Below are 13,106 nucleotides of genomic sequence, written 5' to 3'. Positions count from 1 at the left end.
CTGTGGGTGAAAAGAAAAAACAGGTGTAAACAAATCTGGGAACTGTAAAATAAATTAGTGGTTGAAAGTTAAACTGTAAGCTGATCATCTAGAACAGTGGGGTCCAGATTTCTCCTTAGTCATTAGTTCAAGGTCCTCACAATTTAATACATTCAGCATCATACTTGTGTTTGACCATGCCGTCGAGCTCGTTTGCTGTCTCTATCAAGTAGCTGGCCGTTAGTCATTCACTCTACAGCAGCAAAAGGCACTTCAAACTAAAAGCTCTGTGATGAAACTTGATGGTAATTAAAAATTAAGTGAGTTTTTTTTTTTTTTACAATCTTGACACATTTACCAGTCACTTGCGGCCCATTCTGAACGGACTGCCGACCCACCAGCTGGGAACCAATGATCTAAAACACACTCTATACCGATGGTTAGATCGACTTACTTGGCAATTGTGGTGTTGATTTGGGTACGTGCCACATCAATGTACTGATCAATCTGGGTCTGGAAGGATGAAAGATGAGAGAGAAGGTAAGCATCAGCCTGTGAAAGTAGTTCTAATTAATTAAAACAAGCATATGATTATTTTGAAATCCTAGTGAAACCTACGGGCTACTACTATGATCCATTCAGTCAACGTAGACCTGAAACCAATGTTGTGTTAGCATTTTCTTTTTGGTGGGTGCTAGACCCTGCCAAGAGTATTGCTTGAGCCAGTTCCATTTTTCATTGGAAGAAGAGTCAAGACTTCCTCAGCTAAAAAAAAGTTTATAGCACTTTGGAAGAGAGTCAGCACCTTAGTCATGGTGCTCTGTCAGAAAATGGTGGACTGCCTCTTTGGGTTAAAAACTAGTTGAAGGATCTCTTGAAGCATCGCGGGACCTTGTTCAAGAGTGACGGTAAGATGGAGCATGATATCAGCAGGAAGATCAAAGCAGCGTCAGCAGTCACGTGGACACTATAAGTGGTCGAGAGAGAGCTGAGCCTGAAGGCAAAGTCAGTCTACATTCCAACCCTCACCGCAAGTCATGAGGTCTGGGAAATGACTGAAAGAATTAGATCAAGGGTCCATGTGGCAAAAACCTTCACAATCGTGGCCTTGTATATACTTCAAGCATACCCCAGGCTCATAGAGCAGCCTGAGGAGCGGGAGGAGTGGAATCAGGTAGTTCAGTCCTATCAGTTGGGAGCTTCACTATGGAGGTATTATGGGCACATCCAATTGGGAAGACATGCCAGGGCAGACCTAGAACATTCTATCTAGCCTGAGAATGCCTTGCAATCCCCCAGAAGGACCTGGAGTCAGAAGCTAGCACCTGGACTCTGCAGGAACCTATGCCTGAATCCACTTTGTGGATTCCAGCTCTGCCTTCAACAATATCAACCCAGCTTTGTTGTAGGACAAGCTCTCCCAGCTTCTCAGCAGTGGATCATTGACTTTCTATCTGACAGGAAGCAGCACACAAAGCTGGGGATACATGTCCCAGACTCATGGACCATCAACACCGGTTCCCCTCAGTGCTGTGTCCTTTCCCCTCTCTTCTCCCTGTACACCAACAGCTGCTCCTCCAGTCACCAGCCCGTCAAGCTTCTCAAGTTTGTAGATAACACCACCCTCATTGGGGATGAGTCCACCTACAGGTGGGAGATTTTACGGTCTGGTGACTTGGTGTGATCAAAACAACCTGGAGCTCAACGCTGTGAAAACAGTGGAGATTGTTGTGTGCTTCTGAAAGAACCCAGCCCCACCTGCCGCATTTGCTCTGTGTGACTGGCCAGTCTACACTCTTCAGTCCTTACTCTTTCTGGGCAACATCGTCACCCAGGACCTCATCAATAAAGCACAATAGAGGATGTAATTCCTGTGGCAGCTAAAGAAGTTCAACCTGCCAAAGAGTCCATCTTCACCTCCTCCATCACCATCTGGTGTGCTGCTGCCACTGCCAAGGACAAAGGCAGACTGCACTGTATCATTGGCTCTGCTGAGAAGGTGATTGGCTGCAATCTGCCATCCCTTCAGGACCTGCATGAAAGACTGTGGCCGACCCCTCCCACCGTGGACACAAAGCTTTTGAGTCACTGCCCTCTGGCAGGAGACTGCTGTCCATCAGGACCAAAACCTCACGCCACAAAAACACCTTCTTTTGGACTACCGCTGGTGTTGTCAACAAGGCCCAGGATCCCACTGACACGGACCGTTATCCTGACATCCTGTGTTATGCATTACATTAATGCACATCTTTGTTATGTGTTTTTATGCATTACTCATTTTGTCTGATTTTTAATAATATTTCTTTTATTTTATATCATTTCTTTTGACTTTTGTTCTATTTTTGTCATCACCAAGACAAATTCCTTGTATGTGCAATCTTACTTGGCAATTAAACAGTGTGATTTCTAAAGGGCATCTGGGCTGCTTGCTACCACCACGATTTGGACCCTAAGAAGCAGCAGAAAAATGACTAGCTGGGTGGAGTCAAAGCAACTAACCAGCTCAGTAGCATCTGAAACTTTGAGTTTGTGCAAGTCAGGAGTTACGGTTACTGTTACTGTAAAGATAGCACTGTCTTGGTGGAACTGGTGTTAATTTCCTCACAGCTCACTGCTGAGGTTAATATTTGATATGCAGCATGGATCACATTGAGTATTAAAACATAAGAGAAACCACTCTGAGTACATTAGTCTTAGCATAAACTCATTGCAAGAATTCACTGACAAAGCAGCTATGAGAAACTGTGACCAGTAGGGACAGTGTCTGTAAAAGAACCAGACTAAACTTCAGGTCATGAAGTCTGCGTCAAACAGCTGATGAGTATAATCCCCTGAAAACATAAACTTCTCATCTCTTATGATGTGCATTGACATGATGCTGACAGCCTTTTTATCTGACCCAACAGTGGAATGATTTTATATTCTCAGAAGCTGGACACTGGACAGCAACAAGAGGGGCGCAGAAAGCCTTCAGTGTCTGATGAAGACTGGAGTCATCCAGTGAGCTCACTGCTGATGGGAACGTTGGCTAACGACTGAAGTCATCGCTGCTCTCAGCGGGTCTGAGACTCACTTTGTCATCTGATATATTTATCATGACCGGGGACAGAGGGACACGCTCTCACCTTGTTCTTCTCGTAGATGGGAGGCACGGCGAAGAGGAGGATGTCAGCTGGAGGACGCAGAGAGCAGACATGTCAGGAACACAACACCACCTTTAAACACATGCTGTAATTCTGACCAGATGACCACTTTATTTTATCAGCTTACATTCATTCTGTGAAGTGTTTACTCAGCTGGTGTCCTTTTGCCACCATATCTATACTTACATAAATAAGCCATGCCTATGATATGCAAATGTCCTTACTGTCCATTTTGCTCATGTCTGTGTGACATGACCGATGAGTTCTTTAGAGGACCAAAAAAAAAAAAAAAAAAAAAGACTTTTCCCATCATTAAATTAATGATTAGATGATATTTTGAACTATTAAGTGTGTAAATGTTGGCAACTAATTGGGAAATAAATACATCTTATTTTTATAGTTCTATAAATCCAAATTTATTACTGCATCTACACATTTCTTCAGACTGAAGAAATATTGTCAATGTAATCGCAGCTATTGTTAGACTAAAGAAGAGTTAACCATTAGTGGGTGCTGTCCTATTGAGTGACATCCATCCTGGGACAGTACAGTGAGGTTAGCTGGTCATCACTTCTTATACAACCCTATAGCCTCTGGGCCATCTCATCAACCCACTGCACATCACATGGACCAGCAGACTAAATGAGCCTGGTGGCCTCATTAAAACACCACAGGGCCATTATGGTGTCACGGAGACTGCCGTCTGCAACTAATACATAACGCTCTTCTTTAATAGCACCCCATCTTATTATGTATGCTTCTCTTACAAAATAACAGCAACCATAATCTGAATCTGCAGACACTATGAAGGCTTTATGTCTTTATGCAAGTCTGAACGATGTGTTGTTATAATTCCCACCTTGGCCCCAATTCAACATTCCATGTCTCTCCATAAATAAATTGAAGAACTTATTTGACCTGAATTCCATCCTTCCTGGTTTGAGAGAAGTTGCTTAGATTGGTTGAAAATAAAAACTGCAATAAAAGTGGGAGACAAGCTGAGAAATAATCAACTAGGCTCTTCATTCACATTTAAATTAACTAAATCAGAAAATCTCAAATGGTGTTTATATAGAACTGTTATAATTAATTAAATTAGGGGTTAAAGCTCTCATTGGAGCAAAGTCAAAGACATAAGAGGTTGACCTGACCGGATGTCTCAGTCCATCAGATGATGAATTAATCATACAGGAATAAATCAAGGCGTACAGGACGAGAGAATAGCTGTCTGTGTGCTGTTTCTCTGAATTCACAGTAAAGAACAGCACAGAAACCTATGGAGCACGCTAAGAATGTGTAGAAATGTTCTGCTATACAGTCACTGAACTGTCTCTTCAGGGGGACTGTGAGGTGGCTGCCATTTAAATTCAGAAATGCAAATTATATTTAACATTAGCACTTCAATGTGTAAGAACAGGAACATCCTTTTTTTCTAAATTATGATGAATGTGTCGAGACTCTTGGTTCCCACAGTGCTTACCCAGGATCAGAATGGTGATTCCATTGAAGACGGCTCCTACGTAGGTGAACAGCCACATGACCACAGCCAGCTGGGGAGTGAACAACAAAGAAGGTCACAGGGAGACTCAGGGAGGTGAAGCATTTCGACAACCCCACCCAGCACGCTGTGTATAGTTTAACTGATGTAACACTTGATGTAGAGTTTAACTCATATCTGAGGACGTCACACTGGAAATCCTTAAATCTTGTCCTCATACTGGGTGACACAAACTGACAAAAGCCACAGAAACATATTGATGGACTGGAGGGTGGACTTACTTGTACTATAATGGCTCACATGGTCATTTCTGTATATGTATTAGGGTTGGGCATTAAGTAATTTCTATACTCGAGTACTTTCACACCCAGGCAAAAATGCGGGTAGGGGTTAGCCCTACTGATGTCCAAATCAAGTACTCATAGCCATCCCTAATATGTTATCCCATTAATTCCACTAGTACAACTGAGTCATGTGCATCACCACTCTGCTGATGACACTTTTTTCATAAACATAAATTCTTTTCTTATTCATTATTATTTCAACTTACTTTTACTTGCATTTGTGCAATCTGTTAAGTTACACACAATGAGGACTCCTGGATTTGCTTCAAATGAAAAGTCTATCACAAAATGGACAGCTTGTGTCCTCTAAGTCACCTGAAGACTTTTAATGTGAAACATCTTTTTCAAAATTTTTGTTCCATTTTAAGTGGCTTAACGACAATCAAAACAGAAAAGCAGAAGTAACTCGAAATAATTGGTAAAATTAAAGAATTTGTGGTGAAAAAAAAGAAGAAGGAAAAAAAAAGCTGACAGCTGAATGTTGAGTACATCATGACTGATGGAGAAAGTTATTCTCTGGAAATCAGAAATACTCTTTATACTCATTTTATGAACTGCTTTGAAAAGCGTAATATACGATTATAGAACGTATCTGTGTGGTTAATGACCACAACCAGTGGTGATGAGGGCATTCAGCCTAATCAAAGGAGCAGAGGAGGAGGCGTGGAGGCTTCAGTGCTGCTGATCTATCTCTCCTTTCGAGTTCAGACACTGTTCACTGTGTTATATGTGGACTGAGAATTACTGCTGCTTGGCTGATAGTGAGATTGACAGAGGCTCTGCTCTGATGGCTGGTTACTATAATCAGCATCATCTGTCCAAGAGAATTATTTTCTACCATGAAATAAAAAGTAGAGTGGAGTTCAGGCCTCAGACAAGATCTTTTCAGTGGTTTGTGTAGCCTGTGTAATCATTTATCCCACAGGCCACACCTCACTACAACTGCAACTTCACTATAGTAGTGAAACAAAAGCAGCTTTCATACAGGACTATGAGGTGTGGACCGACTGAGCTGGATGGTCAGCTCCCTGTTTCTCCTGTTAGTTCTGTTGCACCTTTTAAGGAGGGATGACTTATACATTTATCTTTCATGTTTGTACATAGTTTAGTGACACCCTGCACGTCCCCGTCAGCTTCAACCTGAGCACTGTTAACACCTGTGGGTGCGAAGGACATTTAAAATGACAGGCTGTGACTTTATGAGGTCAACCTAACAGCTCATCGTTTGGGGCTTTTCACAACCTGAACTTAAAGAACTTGGTAAAGTTTGAGTTTTAGCCTGTTCCTTGTGTTTCCACTGTATTTTTCAAACTAGGATGTTTTGGATGCACGCCATTAAAAAGGCCACAGGGGGACCGTCCTCATTTCCATCAGTTGTTTGGTAGGCCAGTGAAGTAAGCAACTGTGGGACAGACAACAGTAGGAGAGATGGTGCTGATGTAATAGCTGATTTTCTGTTGTGTTAATGTGAACCTGATATATGTTTATATGGCAGTGCTGAATCAGTCAGTTTATAGCCATTCTTCCATTTTTAAGTTTGCACCAATACACATATTAGGATTTTCTTATTTGTCTATGTTCTTGTTTCCTCCTTTACATTTTTGTCCCTGTTGTGTTTTGGTGGCTAGCTAACTAAAAATTACTCCAGATCTGTGCTTAAGTACAATTTTTAGGTACTTGTACTTTACTTGCATATTTCAATGTTATGCTACTTCATACTTTTACTCCTACTCGTACTAATACATTTCAGAATAAAATATTGTTCTTTTTACTCATCTACATTTCAGAATAAAATATTGTTCTTTTGCTCCACTACATTTCAAAATAAAATATTGTTCTTTTGCTCCACTACATTTCAGAATAAAATATTGTTCTTTTTTATTCAAGTGCATTTCTCCAGTTATACTTATTGGCTACGTTTCAGATTTGGATTATGATAAAAACGTATAATAATCTTATAAAATTCTGCCAATGGGATTTTCCCTCTAAATGTCTTAATTTCATCAAAATAACTTTTTGATCTTCAAAGCGGTAAAATTATTAATTTTTCACTATAAGATGACATGTCAAATGTCAAAAATAATAATTCCTTGTGGGCAGATTTTGTGTTTCTTTCTTTTAACCCCAGATTAATTATCTGACAACCTCTCAGATTTTTTTGGTTAAGGGGGGCCATTCTCTGCTGAACAACTATTTTTAATTTTGATAATGTAAGTAAAATTGTACTGATAATGCTTTTGTTGTTTTACTTGCTCCTCAAGCTTTACTAAGTTTGCCTATTGTTGCAAGAGGCATCACTTGGCTTTGTTTTTGTTGGCCAAATTTTGTTATATTATTTGTCTCAACCTTTGTAAACTTAGGCTATAGAGGTACTACAATTTTATATGTGCTTTCTTGTATGTATTGGCAGATGTTATTTACTTTTTTAAAAATGCTAAATATTTTTCTCTTATGCTATTCGAAAGGGTGTACTAGCATTATTATGCTATTATATCATTATTATAGTAGTGGTATACAATGGCCTCAAAGTGACAATAATATTGTTTATCGCAGTTATTTCTGGGACAATATGCTGTCCAAAGTAGTAATGGTGACAGGCCTACACACATTGTGTTTGACCAATTATGATCGACATCGACACAATTTGCAGACTTGTGCGCTTTATCTAAAACATTTTATTCAGCACTCACTGGCACCTAAAGCTTTTCATATTATTCCCCCAACTTATTTCAGTCACTTATTCGTAATCTTCTAAACTGCCTGAACACCCTTATTTTATGTTCCAGTACTGTGGTTATATTTTCATTTATATACAGATGGGAATTCAACATTACATACATTGTTCATCATCTTTGTTAAAAACATTTTAAACTAACACTGGTAATAACACTGTGACTGTTGCACAATGGGACAGGAGACAATGTTGACTCTTGATGACAGTCACTTTACATCTGCCCTTTGATCTATGAGTGTGTATTTGGTCATTACATCATTGCCCACACCCATTTTCATCAAGGATGACCAAACCACAGACTAAATTAGGACATACTGCTTTGGTCTTTGCTCCCTTGTTATCTGACATGGAGGTTTCTTCAACATATTGCAACATGTTCATCAAATTAGATTAGATAATCTTGAAAATGTGTACTATTGTACTGTCTCGCCTCCTTTGTCCTGTGATAACATGAAATCTCCTATTCAAACATTTTTAAGGACCGAAATGCTGATTGGCTGCTTCTAGAGGCACATCTGTAGATCACAGTGAGACAGATGTGTTTCATGACAGCTGGATAAACGGTGTGACCTAATTGGAAGTTTCCAACTGTAGTTGCTGTGTTCCAATCTACCTGTTCAGATTCTCTAAATGATTATTATCCAATAATATTATCAGATTCATATACAGATAAAATCTTGTCTATAATTTGACTGATTTCCCCCTGTGATGAGTTATTACAGCACCAATCAGAGTTATAAATAGGCTGCACCCCAGAGGGGAGTCTTTATGGGACAGAGTGGAAATAAATCCCTGTTATAAGCAGACTAAATGATCCAAACTGAGGATGACAGTGGACAGCGACTGAAGGTCGGAGCTGCTCACCTTTAGGGAGTCCACAAGGTCCTCGACCAGGAAGAGGCGGCTCATCTGCTTCAGGGCTCGGTTGATGTAGGTCAGACTGGTGTCCACGTGCTTGCGGAAAGTCTCGGGAGGGATGCTGACATCCTTATCTATCAGTGTTCTGCAGAGAGGGAGGAGGAGAGGAAGGTGAGAATAAAATGAGGCTAAGAGTCCGACAGTGCTGCAGGAAAACATACATAACTATCATGTGATGAAAAGCTTTAAGGAGGAAACTAATTAGAGGCTTTTTTTTTCTAAGAGGCTTGAAAAAAAAAGCAGAGTTTTCACAGCACGTAGCACAAAGTTCTGGAGGTTTGTTTATAGGACTGTTGATCAAGACCAATGGCTCAATGATTATTTGAGCAAGTCTAGACATTTCTTTCTTTCAAAACCTACTTTCCAGTCTGAAATACTGGAGAGTCAGACACGATGTTTTGAAACTGAAGTAGCGGAAGAGTTGTTTCAAAACAATAAAATTTACTGAAATTCTTCTTTTTCCTGTGTGGATTAGATCTACTATGAATTCCTCTAAGTTATTTACTTCGACTGCAAAGGAAAGGGTCTTAAATGGCAACAGGCTTTTATTAGAGACAGACCTTCAGTTACAGTTACCCCTGTTGTATAAGGATAGCTCATACTAAAAACATATTTAGTCAAAGTTAAGTTGCTATCTATAGCTGAATGAGGTCACAGAATGGTGATTGGGTCTATGGCTCACAGATGGAAATTTTGCAATATTCATATATATATATATATATCAGTGTTTCCCATTAATTAATGAAACCATGGCGGCCCGCCATAGTTTAATTTGACCCGCCATAGTTTCTAAATAAAAGATTTGGGCTGCCGAAAGTATTGACTTCTCATGATATAAATAATATCTCAAACGCCGTAGCGTTTTGTGCCGATGTGCTCAGGCTGTCAGATCCAGCGCTTGACAGTGCGAGTGTTTCACTCGACTAAAATACGTGTGTGCGAACTGTAAAAAATATTTAGGGGCACATGTGTGCATAAAAAAAAAATCAGCCGAAGCAGCCTATATTTTTGTCAATAAAAATATATGATAATTGAACCGCAAATGTTGGAGGAACTCCAGCCGCCTTCCCTCTTCCCCGTGTGACACGGTTATGGGCGGTTTTCCAAGCCACTGTCGGCACAATGAATATAAGTCCCACTGTCGGCAGCGTGGAAATAAGTCAAAAGACCCTAGTTTCCCGGCGCAGCGCAGGTGGCGCAGGGTGGCGAACCGCTCAGTTTGGTAGTTTGGCAGACCGAGGCGCGCTGAGATGGGTGTGGTGGCGCAGCAGGGGGAGGTGTCGACAGATCCAGCTTGGCGCAGTGACAGTTTCATGCCAAAAGGCTTCGCCGAAGGTGCACTAAAAGCTCGCCATCTGAAACCAGGTCTACTGTCAGCGCAGGGGGAGCGCAGCCGGTGTAAGCCGAAGTTTGGCTGACCAGCGGACAGTGCGCACACGTCACCAAAACCTCACAGGCAGGTTTCCAGAATATCAGGCACATTAACGATGCAATAAATACCCAAAAAACCACTATTCAATGCAACTATCTGCAATCAGCACATAAATGTATCTCTATATCGACTGTCCCGTCACATCTGATGTCAGATCAAAGGGGATTGGCACCGTTTGGCATATTTGGCACGCGTAATGGAAACCCAACCTGATTTGATTAAACAGCTGCAAACTAATGAGTTCACGCCCCTCTCAGCCAGCCACAAACAGCCACAGCATCAGATAGGGAGTATATATTCAGCATCTGTCATCTTAGAAAAGTCAAAAGAAAAGAAACAGAGTGAGACTGCGAGAGAGAAAGAGAGAGAGCGCGCGCATGAGAGAAACGCATCATTGATTTACAATTGTGGTGACCTCCTCCCAGGCTACCTTTGCATCATCAGCCCGTGGAGGTCTGCTCGCAGTTCCGTATATTCGGACATTCAGCTTGGACCTCCCGGACCAAAACATCAGTTTCCTCCTGGGAGAAGTTTGGTCGTCTGACGCTGCTGCTCTCTTCTGCCATGGCGAATTGAGTAAACTCTCATTACGCCTTCGCGCGGCGCATTTAAGGGCGAGGAGAGGGGTCATTTGATTGGTGTGATGTGTGTAAAACCCACTCCACGCCTTCTCTCCTCCCTCTTTCCGACTTGCACAGGTAGGAGGGATGGAGGTGGGAAAGAGGAGTAGCTGCGCCAGCGCGCACGGTGTGCCAAACTTGCAAAATCCGCCTGGCCACACCCAGTTGGCGAAGCGCAGGTGCGCTGCGCCCCCGCCTCGCCCGGTCTGAGAAAGTAGAGCCCAAAGTGTGGAGAAGAGGGACCGGGAAAAGCGGCGGACCTCCGGGAAGCCTGCTCCCTTCTACCTGCAGTTAGGGACCGTTCGCCACGGTACTGCTGCTGGGGAGGGGGGAAATAAGTCCTGCAGAGTTACAGAGGACCTGGAGAATGTTTTAGGATAGTAATAATATTATATAAGATAATCATATTGCAAAGATAATATATGTAAGATAATAACATTAAAGACAAAATTAAATTGCAATACTTTTTCAAAACTTGATGATTTTACCTTTCTGTACATTTTGTAATGTACAAGCAGACGGTCGGCAGTTGGTCATGTCAGGCCACCGATGAGCATCTTGCCCTAGTTTGTGCGGTGTGTCCCACACCATTGGCACTAGTCAACCCTTGTTGGCTAATTTTCAGCCCATTCAGCTGGTTGAATCGGCTGTCGGTGAATAAAATCACTCTGAGTGGCAGTCCAGCTCGATGCACAAAAGGAGACAGGGAAGTGAGGATACTAAACAGTCAACTTAAGTCAAGATGGCGTGAGATTGAAACAAACCCGTTATATTGGGTAGAATTATGTTTTTGGCTACTGAGCTCTTTAGCAGAAATGGTGTGTAATTGTTTGTGGGGTTTTTTGCTAGCACATGGTAAATATTATTTGTTCCTTCACCATCAGGTTGTGTTATTACAGTGCTAACTGGCTGACTAGCATCTTGAATCCATGCTGTTGGTCGCCTGGGTTCCTTTTTGAATAACAAATACAGACTATCGCCACCTGCTGGTGTAGAGAGTTATTTACTCCTCATGTAGGCGCAAAACGTACATGCTAGTTGGCCCATGGCTTTAGTCGTGGTGTGTTCAAGTGCCACTTTTTGGCTGAGACAACAAAACAGTCAGCCTTTGCTTTCACTAGCTCCTTGATGTCGGTTTGGTGTGTTAGATGAAGAGCTGCGGGCAACAGCCTGCACAGCTCAGACTAGTGAGGTAACAAACTCTTTTCACTGTACCCTGCTGTTAGCAGAGTCATGATGTTTGCAGTTTAAAAATGAGATCACAGGTACTCACAGAAAGATGGCAAAAAGGCCAATTATTGCCTGACTTCTTTATGAAAACAATAATAATTTGTTTTGCTGCCCGAGACCAGTAGTATTAAACCACATTTTCTGTTACCACATTAACCGCAAGTGCCACCTCATCAACCAGGTCTGAAATCTTTAAGATTGCCATATTAAGTTAATGCTAATGAAACTCGACACTGAAAACTTTTCAAAGCAGGGCTTGACGCTAACTTTTTTCCCAAGGAGCACATGTGCTCCTAAGTTGAAAAAGTAAGGAGCACACAAAGAACTTTAGGGGCACAATGTAAATTGATCAAATAATGTGTTTTCCATAATAAACGTGATGCAAATAGACATTTACAAGCAAAATTATTTAATGAATTTGTATAAAAAAAAATTACAGAAAGGTAAAATCATCAAGTTTTGAAAAAGTATTGCAATTTAATTTTGTATTTAATGTTATTATCTTACATATATTATCTTTGCAATATGATTATCTTATATAATGTTATTACTATCCTAAAACATTCTCCAGGTCCTCGGAAACTCTGCAGGACTTAAGCCTCTTTCACACAGAGCTTTCACGGCGCCCACCACAGGGTAGGGCGCAGAGGACAGGATTTGGGGGAGTACAGGCTCGTTCAGGAGCTACAGCTCCATGGTGACCGCTTTTGGGTCTACTTCAGGCTCTTCTCCGCTATTGGACGCGCAGCGCTGAAGTGTCGTCACAGCGCGTTGCGGTGAAATTAAAAAAATTTCAATTTGAGCGCAGGCTGGTGGCGCGCGCCGCTCAACTCGGCGGCGGAGTGGTGCGCTCTTGCGCCGCGGTAGCACATACACAATGAATGGGTTCGTCGGCGGAGGTCTGCGCTTTCCGCGCTCTGTGTGAAAAGGGCTTTATTTCCACCCTGCCCAGCAGCGGTACCGTGGCGAATGGTCCCTAAAGGCCTCTACACATGATCAGCTGTAAAACCGCTTTGCGCTGGCTGTCCCATTGTTTGTCTATGGAGAGGGCAGCAACGCCTGACAAAGCGGCACCGCTACCCTTGGCGTCACGCACGATATTTATTGTGCCGACAGTGGCTTGGAAAACCGCCCATAACCGTGTCACACGGGGAAGAGGGAAGGCGGCTGGAGTTCCTCCAACATTTGCGGTTAGATTATCATATTTT

General features: G+C 42.0%; 1 protein-coding gene across 3 annotated transcripts in view; it reads right to left on the bottom strand.

The window, feature by feature from the left end:
* The window catches only part of rtn3 (reticulon 3), a 42,966-nt gene that overhangs the window by 3,462 nt on the left and 26,398 nt on the right, over window positions 1-13,106 (bottom strand). For all 3 annotated transcript variants that reach the window (XM_033651974.2, XM_033651976.2, XM_033651977.2), the window contains 4 exons: window positions 8,563-8,701; window positions 4,603-4,672; window positions 3,105-3,151; window positions 434-492 (listed from right to left, as the gene is read on the bottom strand). In XM_033651974.2, coding sequence (XP_033507865.2) covers window positions 434-492; window positions 3,105-3,151; window positions 4,603-4,672; window positions 8,563-8,701 — 315 coding nt within the window. The remainder of the gene's footprint in view (window positions 1-433; window positions 493-3,104; window positions 3,152-4,602; window positions 4,673-8,562; window positions 8,702-13,106) is intronic.

This window comes from Epinephelus lanceolatus, chromosome 22 (assembly GCF_041903045.1).
Source record: "Epinephelus lanceolatus isolate andai-2023 chromosome 22, ASM4190304v1, whole genome shotgun sequence".
In the NCBI taxonomy this organism is placed as follows: Eukaryota; Metazoa; Chordata; class Actinopteri; order Perciformes; family Serranidae; genus Epinephelus; species Epinephelus lanceolatus.
The sequence above is the reverse complement of the archived record's forward strand: the minus strand, read 5'-3'. Positions and strand labels throughout refer to the sequence as shown.